Source organism: Penaeus monodon, chromosome 36, assembly GCF_015228065.2.
Source record: "Penaeus monodon isolate SGIC_2016 chromosome 36, NSTDA_Pmon_1, whole genome shotgun sequence".
Taxonomy (NCBI): domain Eukaryota; kingdom Metazoa; phylum Arthropoda; class Malacostraca; order Decapoda; family Penaeidae; genus Penaeus; species Penaeus monodon.
In genome coordinates this window covers 12,947,144-12,959,643 of record NC_051421.1, presented here as the reverse complement: position 1 = coordinate 12,959,643, position 12,500 = coordinate 12,947,144, and the positions used below count along the sequence as shown (strand labels likewise).

Genomic DNA, 12,500 nt, shown 5'->3' with positions numbered 1-12,500 from the left:
AAGATTAGATTATCATACCTTGCTTGTTTTAGGAGGAATAAATCAAATCAGTGATATCATAAACATATGGAGTAAAAATTTCACTATTCATTTGGATAAAACAAAGTTAATGCTTCTTTGTTCTGCCTATTGACTGGGATTCTCCATGTAGAAAACCCTACTACCATGTGGAAATAATAAGACTCAAATTCTGAACAGAAGTTTATTACATACAAGGAAATAGGAAAATAACATTCATTTAACAAAGAGAAAAAAAAATCCAAGCTAACAAGAAAAAGAAGTCTTCACATCGCACCATCACCTTGGCTCAGATTTCCTTTCATCTACCTGTATCATTAACCCAAATCCAAGGGGCCTGGCATGTACGTACATGACATGTCCACCGTGAGTTTACTTAATTAATTGTTTTTACACATAGATGGCTACACTTGTACTAAGTCACCAATGAGCAAATTATGAGTACTGCTTGTCTTGCCTGTTTACCCTTTTCCTTGATTTTTTAAATTATTTTGTTATCGTATATTGCTGTTACTAATGATTACAACATTATAGTAATTATAATGTCTTTGATAAAAACAACACCATAGATATTCTGCCAATCCTAGGAAATCAGGTAAGGTCACAACGTCTACTAATTGACTCCTTTGTGGCTAAGTACTAATAGAGCCATCTATGTGCCGAGACATTTCACAAAAAAAAAAAAAAAAAAAAAATGAGCACAGCATTTTCCTGGCAGCACTGAGTTGATTAAATTATTTCACTGGTGTTTCAATTTAAGACCACTTTTTTCTCTATGCTGCTTTTTTTCTAGTGATGTTCTTATATATTCTTGTTTCTCCTTTTTTCCTCCATGCAATTAAATATTAAAACTTTTCCCATATTTTTCAAACTAAGTTTACAAAAATGGAAAAGACATAGAAACTATTGTAATCATCAAGGATATACCATGGGGATATTGTCATCATATCTTCAGTATATAACTGCACACTTGCTTCATAATGGTATGTCCATGTATTTCCCACATTTCTTCCCCTCAATACCTACATACTATCAGAACAAGTAACCCTAATCCTTTTTATAAATATATAATATTGGCTCTGTTGAATTCCTGCTTGTTTCTTTTCATCTACACATTAGTTATTCTTCAAAAAGTACTTTCCCTATAAAAATGTCGTAAGACTTCTCTTGTTCCTTTTTGAACCAAAAATTTTGACCTTTTATACCTTGATACTTAGATTACCAGAGAGAAAACATGGTTACTAATTACATATAAAATCATATGTAGCTATTAATGGCAGTAAGTCATTCTGGAAGATTGTTTAGTGGCTGCAGCCTAAAGTCGAGATAATATACTTAATGTTTGTCCTTCAGTAAGATGTTAAGTGTCTTTAAGACAAGGAATCTGGAATGTCTTATTAGTGTCATCTCTGAACACATTTATATGAACATGAACACATTTATATGAACAGATATTCAAGCCTGTTCTGAAGCATTTAAAGAAGGAAAACAAGTTGTGTAAAAGTTCTTTACAAAAATTGGACACCTTTTTCCTTTATATATACACACTGTAAACCGGGACTAAATGCTGATGCACGTTAAAAAATGACAATCTGCAGTAAAGGAGAGAAATTAACTCATTATTGCAAAATGGCATCTATTTTTGCCATGGAAAACAGGGCCCATTTGTCACATAGTTAGTGCCTTTGCCATGTATGGTTGAGCCTGCTCTATGCTGTGTGCATTTGTTCACTTCTTTGGTCCAAACCACAGTGATTGAGGAGGTAGAAGTCCCTCAAGATAGTCTTAAAATATCTTTTTAGCTCATTAGCTGAAAGATCATGTAGGATGTTACCAAAATCATAGAGACCAAGTGACTTGAGCATTTCCTGTGCTTCTAGTTTTTTTGTATGCGGAGCATGGCACGTGGATCACTATGGCACTAGAAAACACATCACAATCAGAGTAAATTAGCCTCAATCTTCTGTATCTTAACATCATATTGATTCAATATAGCATCATAACTGCAATTTCTTTTCTTTCAATTAATACATGGATGTCACCATATCCCCAGGAAATTTTATAATATACACTATGTCTGAACATCAATATCTTTATTTTTTTTAAGTTTTAATACTGTACATAAATATAGAATCTTCTGGAAATGTGTGGAATTTGAAGAATAAAGTTTTTAAACAATTATAATAATGACAATAATAATAAACATTAAGGAAATAAAAAATACAAAAGAAAAAATAATTCACACACTTCTCCATCATTTACACTTAAACTCTTATAACCAACAGACCCAAATTGCTACCACTACATGAGAAAATTTCTCTCCTACTTTCTTCGGCAGTACACCCAGTCAGTCATACTTTGAACTGTTACATTTCAAGCCTAAAAATACAAATGAAAAAAAAAGAAAAAAATGTACATCTGAAATGAATGAATTCTTGCAATATATTAACAGCTTTTTTTTTTTCTCCAGCACTGTAAATGTTTAACATTTACATCTGGGGATTAGTATTTTTATCATTACTGACAGTTACAGAAAAAGGAAACCTTCATTATCTTTAAAATCTTGACTTGGGATGCTAAAAATGTGCTGAAATATTGGAGGTAACCACCTAGCCATGTATAACATCAGAAATATAATCATACTGCATCATGCACCTCCAATGCACATAGCTAGACAAGAGTGTTTAAAGAAAATATATATGTAAAATCAATATATAAGATAAGTTGATAAAAAAAAAATAATAATAATAATAACAGTAACAATAAAATAAACCTTTGTAATCATAAAAACTAAGAAACATGTGCACCAGTACAAGACGCACCAACATCTAAAGCCAAGACCTAATGTATGAAAGTGGTAAAATTAGAAAAAAAACAAAAAAAACAGAAAGAGGGTGGGGAAACGTTAAGCTCTGAAATATGACCTTTTTGCAAATTTGTTTGAGGCTTTGGTTACCCCCAAAAGCCATCTTCTAAGAAACTGAAACCATGGAACTATTATGCTTTGTACCCCTACATAAAACTCCATCACTGCTCTGCTCTATGGACTGACATTTTCCTGTTGTTGCATTAGACGGAACAAAAAGAAAAGTTATAACTGTCATTTTACGCTATCTCTCTCTCTCTCTCTCTCTCTCTCTCTTTCTCCATCTTCTTCCTCTTTTTCTTCGATGCTCTTGCTTTCTCTCAGATATCAACTAGCATTGTACAGGCTTCCCACCCGCTGCTTTAGCTACGTCTTCAGCTTCTTTCGACGGACGCTGTTCGACATCTCCGAGTCACTGGTGTCCGACCCAGAGCCGTCAAACTCCACAAGAGAACCCGCTTTGTTGTTGAGAAGAGCGTTGTTACTGGTCATAGCTGCGAAGTTGCCAGTATACTTGGTCTTCTCTAGAGAACGGACTGGAAAAGATCGAACTACATCAGCTGCTGCAGCGAACACTGCAGGTGGGTGGAAAAATAAGCAGGGACATAATTCATCTCACTACATCAGATTCTTTACACTGGAGGACAGATCACAGGATAGTACAGTGACAAATAAAATTGAAAGGGAAATATCTTTCCTTGTCAGGAAACTGCCACATCTTTTGATGTACCTCTAAATACTAATGCACAGCTCTTATAACAAAATTACTTTTGTGTGTGTGTGTGTGTGTGTGTGTGTGTGTGTGTGTGTGTGTGTGTGTGTATGTGTGTGTGTATGTGTGTGTGTTGTTGTGTTGTGTGTGTGTGTGTTTGTGTGTGTGTTGTGTGTTGGTGTGTGTGTGTGTGTGTGTGTGTGTGTGTGTGTGTGTGTGTGTGTGTGTGTGTGTGTGTGTGGTGTTGTGTGGTGTGTGTGTTGTGTGGTTGTGTGTGTGTGTGTGTGGTGTGTGTGTGTTGTGTGTGTGTGTGTGTGTGTGTGTGGGTGTTGTGTGTGTGTATGTGTATGTGTGTGTGTGTGTGTGTGTGTGTGTGTGTGTGTGTGTGTGTTGTTGTGTGTATGTGTGTGTGTGTGTGTGTGTGTGTGTGTGTGTGTGTGTGTGTGTGTGTGTGTAAGTGTGTGTGTGTGTAAGTGTGTGTGTGTAAGTGTGTGTGTGTAAGTGTGTGTGTAAGTGTGTGTGTGTGTGTGTGTGTGTGTGTGTGTTTTCACATATTCATCAAATTCAGTTTGGTAAATTACAAATTTATGATCTAACAATACAAGCTGTCAGATTGTCAGGTGTTCTTGGGAGATTTTTGGTGAATCTAGGTGAAACGACACAGCTGGGTGTACAACTGACTTTATTTACATATAGAATATTGTAAAATGCATTTATTGCTTTATATTTAGGTAACTGTATGCATATGTTCTACAAGAAGAAATATCCAAGTCTGCTGAATATGTTACTCAGAAAATACAGAAAATGTGTACGATATCAGGGCCTATAAGTGAAAGGGCCAACCTTCTACAAGAATTTAAACATTTCAACATTGTAAAATAAATTTAGCTAGAATTTTACCTCCATCAACTGACTACAGCTCTAGACTCTATCTCTCTACTCTGAAAAGCCAACTCCGCCGTCTTCTTTGGATGAAACCATCCCATTTTTTAATATCTTCGAGACTGACTTGTATAACACTTTGAAAAACACATTGGAGATTTCCCAGTTTTGTTTTTCTTTTGTGTTCAATGTATTTCTTGGCATCTGAGCTCAACTAACTGCCCTTTTACGACTATCCCTACCGATCTGCATAATTTAACTCGTCACTGCTGGGTCACATGTACCAGAGTCATAACAAACTGCTTGGTCTGCAAGGTACGCCTGCACGTGTGGCAACATGCCAGTGCACGTGAAGTGGGACGTTCAGCTGGATGTGACAGACTCCCGCGCCAGGTATTTGGCCATTGCCAGAAACCAAGTTTATCATACTTAGGGATTTCTGTTACTCAGCAGCGAGGGGTTTAAATATCATATGACCTAATGTGTTTCTTTTTGGGTCATGAGAATTGTTGATATATTTGGAATAAAACCAATTGAGACTTATAAATGGTAATATTTTTAAGGTCAGGGACTGCTATCAAAAAAGGGGGGGGGGGAGATAAAACGACTGCCAAAGATAGTGTTCTCAGATTATCAATTCCAACATAAATGTAAATTCTATGCACAGGCAGATAACCGAGATATGGCATTAGTAGTTAACTAATACTGCCTATGAAAAAAGTGAGCACAATAGGGCTCAGCAATGTGGAATGTGATAAATAACAGTTATGACTGATTTGATGCTCTCTGCCTGTAGCTTTTATGTTTGCTAAAATAAGAGTAATGTTGATGGCCAGTCACATCCCTATCTTGCCAAAATTTACCTTCTGATATTACATAGTAAACTTCATTAGCATTAACAATTCAGTATGGTGAGTAGATAGAAATCATGTTTGATGTGCACCCAGCTACTGAAACACATTCCAGATAAGCATGGAAGGCCTTGAAAATGTTATACGAGGGGACTAGCCAAGGCTGCAGTTACGTGAAAATGAATCTTAAAATGCTTTGTTAATTGGACAAAACTGTTTATAGACAACTAAAGAGCTGTAGTAAACAGGATGCAAAGTAGCAGAGCAAGTTCAGAATGCATATCTATCTGGTAAGAACCACAAAATTTAGAGAGGGAGAGAGATATAATGTTATAGAAGGTTACTATGGACAGAAGACCAGGGTAGGGAAATGGAGTACATCTGACATCACCAAGGCTTTTTGCAATTTTCCTGAAATTTGAATTTGTTACATGGAAGTAACACCTATTGGATGGATATCATCAAAACTCAACCATCTGACTCTCCTCACTACAAGTACTCAAAAGAAAGGACATCATTATTCATGATGAAATTCTAGGGGATTGCTGGCCCAATACTCCAATGGGAAGAGACAAAATTCTTGAAGATAATGAGAAATCTCCCAAGTAGTACTCTAGGACACCCATGACCCATCCAGTATCTGTCAAACTGGATTATTATATACCAAAAAAAACATTATTTTGGCATCATCATACTCAAGAAATCAATTTATAAGCCTGATTAATTTCATCATATAATACCAAAGAGTAATTTTTGAAAATATATATACTGTTAACTGGCAATGTCCATTACCTTTAAATATTCAATAACTAGAACTTTAATACATTAGTGCCAGATACATGCACTGTTCATCTTATTTTTGCCTTGTGAATTATCTTTGCAGAGATAGCTCTACACGCACTTAGTCATAAAAAAATAAATTATCAATTCCTACCTACCATCACATGATTGCCCATTTTTCTAGTTTGGAGTTACTATTAATATTGAGCTAATATTGAACAGTTCCCATGTTTACTAAAGTGAACAGTGGACTTGATGTTTGGGTCAGCTGTATTTTATGTGATCTGATTCATATACTAATATCATTTGTTATAGCTTAGACTCTCACAGACTGAACTCTTTCTATAAACTACAGCAATACAGAAAAGGCTGCAGTACAAGACAAAATCAGTGACTAGATATCTGCAAATCTTAATTAACCCATTATTCCCGGTTGTCAGAAATCCCTGAGAGCAATTAAGCTCTGGTGATATCTGGCAGTGGCCAGACAGTGGGAGCGGGAGTCTGCTGCGTTAAGCCAAACGCCCCGCTCCACGCGCTCTGGACCTGCCAACCATGCAGTTTGCTATGATGTCCTATCACGTCACCCGGCAGTAACGGGTTAACAAAAATACAAAGCACCATCAACCTTCCACAAAAATATTCTACAATTTTGACATCCAATTCGGACTACTTCTAAATTTTAAAAAGCAATAATGCAAAGCTGATTTCCCTTATATATCAAACAAACGGCTATCTTACTCTGGTTTTCAAGAAGAGTGTTCTGCTTCTTCAGATCGTCAATGTCCTGCTGGTGAGCAGAGTTCTTCTGCCTCATGAACTCAATGTAATCGGCAGCTTTCTTCAATATTTGTGCACGGCTGGCCTGCGAAGACTACTTTCATTAGTGAAAACCAACCATTCTTCTGACCAAAGTCTACTCCAGTCAAATAATAACACACACAATCACTCATACATTCACTTTCTTTAAGAGACCTAGGATGCTGCAAGGATGTTAGCAATTTGTCACTCAATCTAGGTGAAGATACGTTAATGAACAAAACTTCAACCACAGACTCGAGACTGTATCTAATGCAATTTTGTTAGAAAACATTCTTTATATAAGGTATGATTTTTTTTTTTTTTTTTTTTATTATGAAATTGAAAACAATAAGGCTGATTCCATACCCTGTAGTAAATATCTAGATAACAAGAAGCAGTAATAGCTAGTTAAATTGGACATTAGAAAAGACTAAAATAAATTAATGATCACAAAACTGACCCACGAAAGTTAAGTATTCCCAATACTTCACACTACTTAAGCACTAAAAACTTTTCTATGCTTTCCTACGGCCAACTTCTCATGCCTCCCACATTAATGACAAATGCTAAGGCCAAAACGTGGCATGCACTACATCACATGTATTCATTCCTTCCATTCTCATTCCACCTATAATTGTCTTGCCCACCTTCTCTCCATGCAGAGAAGGCACAGAATCTCTCAAGGAACAAAAGGAATCCTTGATGTGATCACGGCGTTTCCTCTCAAGGGCATTGTGGTGCGCCCTCTTCTCCGCCTGCGATGCAAACTGGAACTCCCCGCGCGTGCCCCCCTGCAGTGACTCATCATCCTGATCAAAAGAAAAATTTATTTTTAATTCAAACTTATCAGATAATAACTTACTATGTATGTTTCTAATAACTAATATGATGATTTGCTTATTTTTCCCTTTGAACAAGAATACAGGGGAAAAAAACAAAAACTTAGACCTTATTCTAGATACATAGAAATATGTTTTATCCTTATATGTAAATCCACCAATTTGAATCAAACTTTATGAAGATTTCTGAGATAACATTAACTCTTTCTAATAAATGTTTCGAGACATCCTCAGTGCTCTTCATAGTCATTTCACATGCAATCATGTCTTGTGTTCAAACCAAATTTACATAATAATAATCAACAGTTGGAAAGCCTGAAAGTGACACTTACATATTAAGATTTTATATCGTTTAAGTTTCTTTGATTTAGAATAAGATAGTGCAAAGATAGTAAAAACCAGAAGTCCGGCCATAAATAACAACCAAAATAAGACTGTCAGACATAAAAAGAAATCTGCAGAAAGTAAATATATAGCAATAATTGACAAACACCAAAAAACCTCCCCTTTCTACATGCTGGGAATAAAGAGTTTGGTGGCCATTCCAGATTATCATCTAAGCAGGAGCCAGGCCAAACGCTATCTTGCCAAATGTAAGAGGGAGAGGTTTGTTGCTTCTTCCTTAGCATGACGTATGGCAGCCAAGGCATCTTAGATGATCTTGATTTACACAATTAGTCGTACATGAAAAACAATCTAGTCTACAAATATATTCCTTAAATACTCAGGTTTCTTCTTAACTCGACTTTTCGTTTTTCTGTATGTAAATTTTACCACAGGTATAGATAGCTGTACAAGAAAAGGTTCGTGGGAATCTGTTCCTTCTTAACCCATTGGTCACAGGTGGCAGCTACTACGATGCCATGGCGGCGTAGAGCCAATGCCATGGGTAGCACCCTTAAAGATGCAGCCCATACGGATATAACCGTTTGGCGGACACCAGAGCTGCCAAAAAAGCCTGCGCACAATGGGTTAAACCGCAAACTATAAGTTGTCTTCGGGGAGGTTCGATGCAGGACTCCAGCCCTAACACCCCCAACAAATATGGTCTTCACCTCGGTACACACGGCAAGGTAGAGCCGAGACTTGAGTACCTAGGCCATGAGCAGCATGACCTCCTCCCTTTATCTGTGGTGCTACCTTACGTGTTTGCTGATCATCTCTTGCACCGACAACTTTATCATTTTCTCCTTTACAAGAATATCCTCATAAACTTGCCCTAGCTTAGTGCATTCAAACTGTACAAGATTTACCATGAAAAGTGCCCTAGAACTCAAAATGGAGAAAATAACTACTTACAGACAATTATTGCAAAAGAGATAAACATACACATAGTCTTTCCAATCTTACATTTACTTACATTAACTGTTAGTTGTTACATTTTAAATAACCCTTTTTCTTATCTAGGATGGGAGGTGTGGAGAGGATAGTGCAAATATTTTAAATATACACAATGATAGAGATTCCTTACTATAAGGAAAACAGAAAATAATGTTTATTTATAGTTGACGTCACTGAAAACTTAAAAAACTTTACGAGCTTTCACTATTTCCTTATATGCAATGATTTTAATCGTAAATTGACTCCCTAAACACGAATAGCCTCTTTAAATAAACCCTTTCCCTTGCACACACAACCAGAAACAACCAGAAACCAACCTAATTAACCAAAAAAATATATATGATAAAAAAAAAAAACACTACTACAAGAAACCCAACCAAAGTAACCCATTATTGAAGAAAAAAAAAAGAATAAAAACAAAAAGCTTAGAACAGCTTCCCCTCTTAAAAATACATATAAATAAACGTTCCCCTGACTCACATCACTCTCAATGTCGATATCCCTCTCTTCATCGCTCATTTTCCCAATTCATCCCCGAAATTGGCAGAAAATCGTGAAAAACCTCGGCCTCTGCGTCGCTCGTCCTCACGGGATCAATATGGCCGAGGGGGGTGTGCGTTCGAGCTTCGTGGCAAAAGAAGACCTGGTGTAGTTTTGCTGTGCTGGGGCTTCTGTTTTCTTTCGTTTTCTGGTGTCAGTTGGGTTGGGTAATTTTTTTTTTTTTTTTTTTTGGTGTTTGTGTGGTAGGTATTTCGTATCTGTCTTTGTCTTGGAGGGGTGTGCGTTCGAGGTGCGTGGGAATAATTATATCTTGGGTGTTTTACCGTTCCAGCGGGTTATTTTCTTTGTTTTATGGGGTATGCTAGGTTGGGGGAAATATATTGTTTGTGTCGTAACTATTTAATATCTGTGTTTGTCTTCTGTGAGATATGTGTCGAGATGGGAGGTTTAGAATTAAGTTCCAATATTCTTTTTTTCCCCTTCTTCTTCTCTATCTATGCTTTTAGATATGGCATTTTCTTTTAATATCGTAGGTGTAGATGAGGATTATGAGGTATCCCCTGCATGTGCTTTTCCTTTGCTTTTTACTTTCCTTCTGAGCTTGTGGTTTGTCAGGATTCAGGAAAAGTTCCAACATTTATTTTTCCTTCGTATATACAATAATTTTTCAGTGACAATAGATATGCTAAATTTCTTTTAACACCATCGTTTTCTCGTCTTCTTTATCCGGCTTTGTCTATTTTCTCTTCGAATCCTCATTCATTAGTTTATCTCAAGTCAAAGTAAGTTAATTTTTTACGTGTCTATGTCTTTTCCTTTTTTCTTGGGGATGAAATTTTTCAGTTTTGTTAATTGTGTCTTCTAAATCCCAGTAAACATATGACTATTTTAACTACAACAATCGTATCATAAGATAATGCATATTTTATGATAATAAATATTTGATACACAGCGATCACTTTTTTTTTTCTTTTTTTTTTTTTTAGATCAATAAGATAATAAGATAATAACTCGAAAACGGGAGGAAAAATTTTATGCCTAGACAGAATCAAGTGATTCCATGACACCCATGAGTAATGTATGGAAGGAAATAAGCAAGATCAAAGGCAATACGTGCAGTATAACACCCCACCCACATCCAGATAGGGTAGCCTCATCTCTCCTCAATAAATGGTGTGAGGACTCTTCTCTTGATAGCCTCCTATTATCCACACGCAGGTGCTCCCTTAAATTAAGCCATAAAAACGAAATTGATTATCAGTGCCACCTCTTAGATGAGACTGATGCACCATTTACAAGGAAAGAACTCCTTGCAGCCATTAAGACTAGCAAATTCACGGCACTTGGGGATGGCGGAATCACTTACATCATCCGACTTCTTGCAAAGGTATAGGTAAAGGGGGAAAATCCTCTTCTTGATCTCTTCAGTCTACACGACAGGCATCTTGCCTATCACTTGGAAACAAGCATCCATCATTCCCATTCCAAAACCAGGACGTCCTGATGAATATAGACCAATTTCTCTGACGTCCTGCTTGTCTAAAACTTGTAAAAGAATCCTTAATCCTTACGCAGATCAAAGACCTGATCCATCCATCCCTCTTTGGCTAAATGGAAATAATGCAGTTTTCTTACTACATAGATTTCAAAGGAACCTTCGACAGAGCCTCCGTGAACTAACACTTTTAGGAGTTAATGGCAAGCTTCTGCTATAGATAAAGGATTATATATCTTTGAGAAGAGCAAAAGTGTGATACCAAGGCACCTACAATGCTTATGGCGAATTAGAATTAGGCACTCCACAAGGGGGAGTATTGTCCCCTACACTGTTTAATATACTTAGACACTCTCTTTGCAAGCTCAGCACTGAGTTAGGAAACCTATGCAGCATCACATTCTATGCTGATGACATTCTTATGCAGTTATTTAATGGGGGGGATTATGTTCAGCAAAAAGGTGTGCTTCCCTGGTCTCATAATCTACCCAATCAAAACTAAGCATATTTCCATATTTCTCGTAAACTTACCGTACAATCCAAGGTTAGGTGGACAAACTATTGAAGAACTGACACCTATAAATATTTTGGTGTTACGGTGACTGCTTCCCACCTCATGTCCCTCAACTCTCGCTTTACCAAAGATATTGTTCAAAACATCAAGGAGCGTTGCCTTAGGCGTTTAAGACCATTGCAATATATAAGTCACAGATATGAAGGTGCCTTCCTGAGAGTCCTAAGGTTGATGTATATCTCCCTTGTTATGCAAGCCCAATTCTTAGTATGTTGCCACCGAGTGCTCTCAGACCCTTTGAAGTTTTACAGAACAAGGCCATGAGAATTATACGTGGATACTCAATGACTGCTAACGTTCTCGTCATGAGGAAAAAGCTAGAACTCCCCTCTGTTTACAGTCGTGTACCCAAGTTAACACCATACATGTCATCAGACTCCTGCAGCTTCTACCCAGACCACGAATCTCCAATATTCTATCAAATGAGATAAATTATAGAGTTAGGCATGTCCGGCCTCGGTACTCCAATCTCATACAGTCCAACTTAAAATGGAAAACAAAACTGCTCATACTATTATGTTGTTCAATGTATGGAACAACGAAGCTATTAACATTCTAGAAACAGTATTTACTGCTCCTTGGTACAGAACTCATATACATTCTCATATTTATAAACCATAGGGCCTAAATACATGGATAAAATTGAACTAAAACCGCATTACTTGAAATATATAGATGGCATTCAACATCCCCTTCATTGTACGAACCACTGTGATGCTTCCAATTACCCTAACAGAGCAGCAGGGATTGGTATACTAATTCCTGATATAGATTTTGAAGAAAGTGTGTGTATTTCCAACTGGACAAGCACAAGTGATACCGAGTCAGTAGCCATATATC

At 36.8% G+C, this 12,500-nt stretch overlaps 1 protein-coding gene across 4 annotated transcripts; it reads right to left on the bottom strand.

Moving 5' to 3' along the window:
* Nucleotides 1–188: 188 nt before the first annotated feature.
* On the bottom strand, nucleotides 189–9,721 carry LOC119595735 (protein max-like). 4 transcript variants are annotated; one of them, XM_037944850.1, is made up of 4 exons: nucleotides 9,571–9,721; nucleotides 7,558–7,719; nucleotides 6,851–6,983; nucleotides 189–3,435 (listed from the first exon to the last, which is right to left on the bottom strand). In XM_037944850.1, the coding sequence occupies exons 1-4, from the start codon at nucleotides 9,607–9,609 to the stop codon at nucleotides 3,251–3,253; spliced, it is 519 nt and encodes a 172-aa protein (XP_037800778.1). In that variant the 5' UTR covers nucleotides 9,610–9,721; the 3' UTR covers nucleotides 189–3,250. The 4 variants fall into 4 exon arrangements, with proteins under 4 accessions (XP_037800778.1, XP_037800780.1, XP_037800779.1 ...); XM_037944852.1 differs by having other exon boundaries at nucleotides 189–3,420; XM_037944851.1 differs by having other exon boundaries at nucleotides 6,851–6,974.
* Between the last annotated feature and the right edge of the window lie 2,779 nt (nucleotides 9,722–12,500).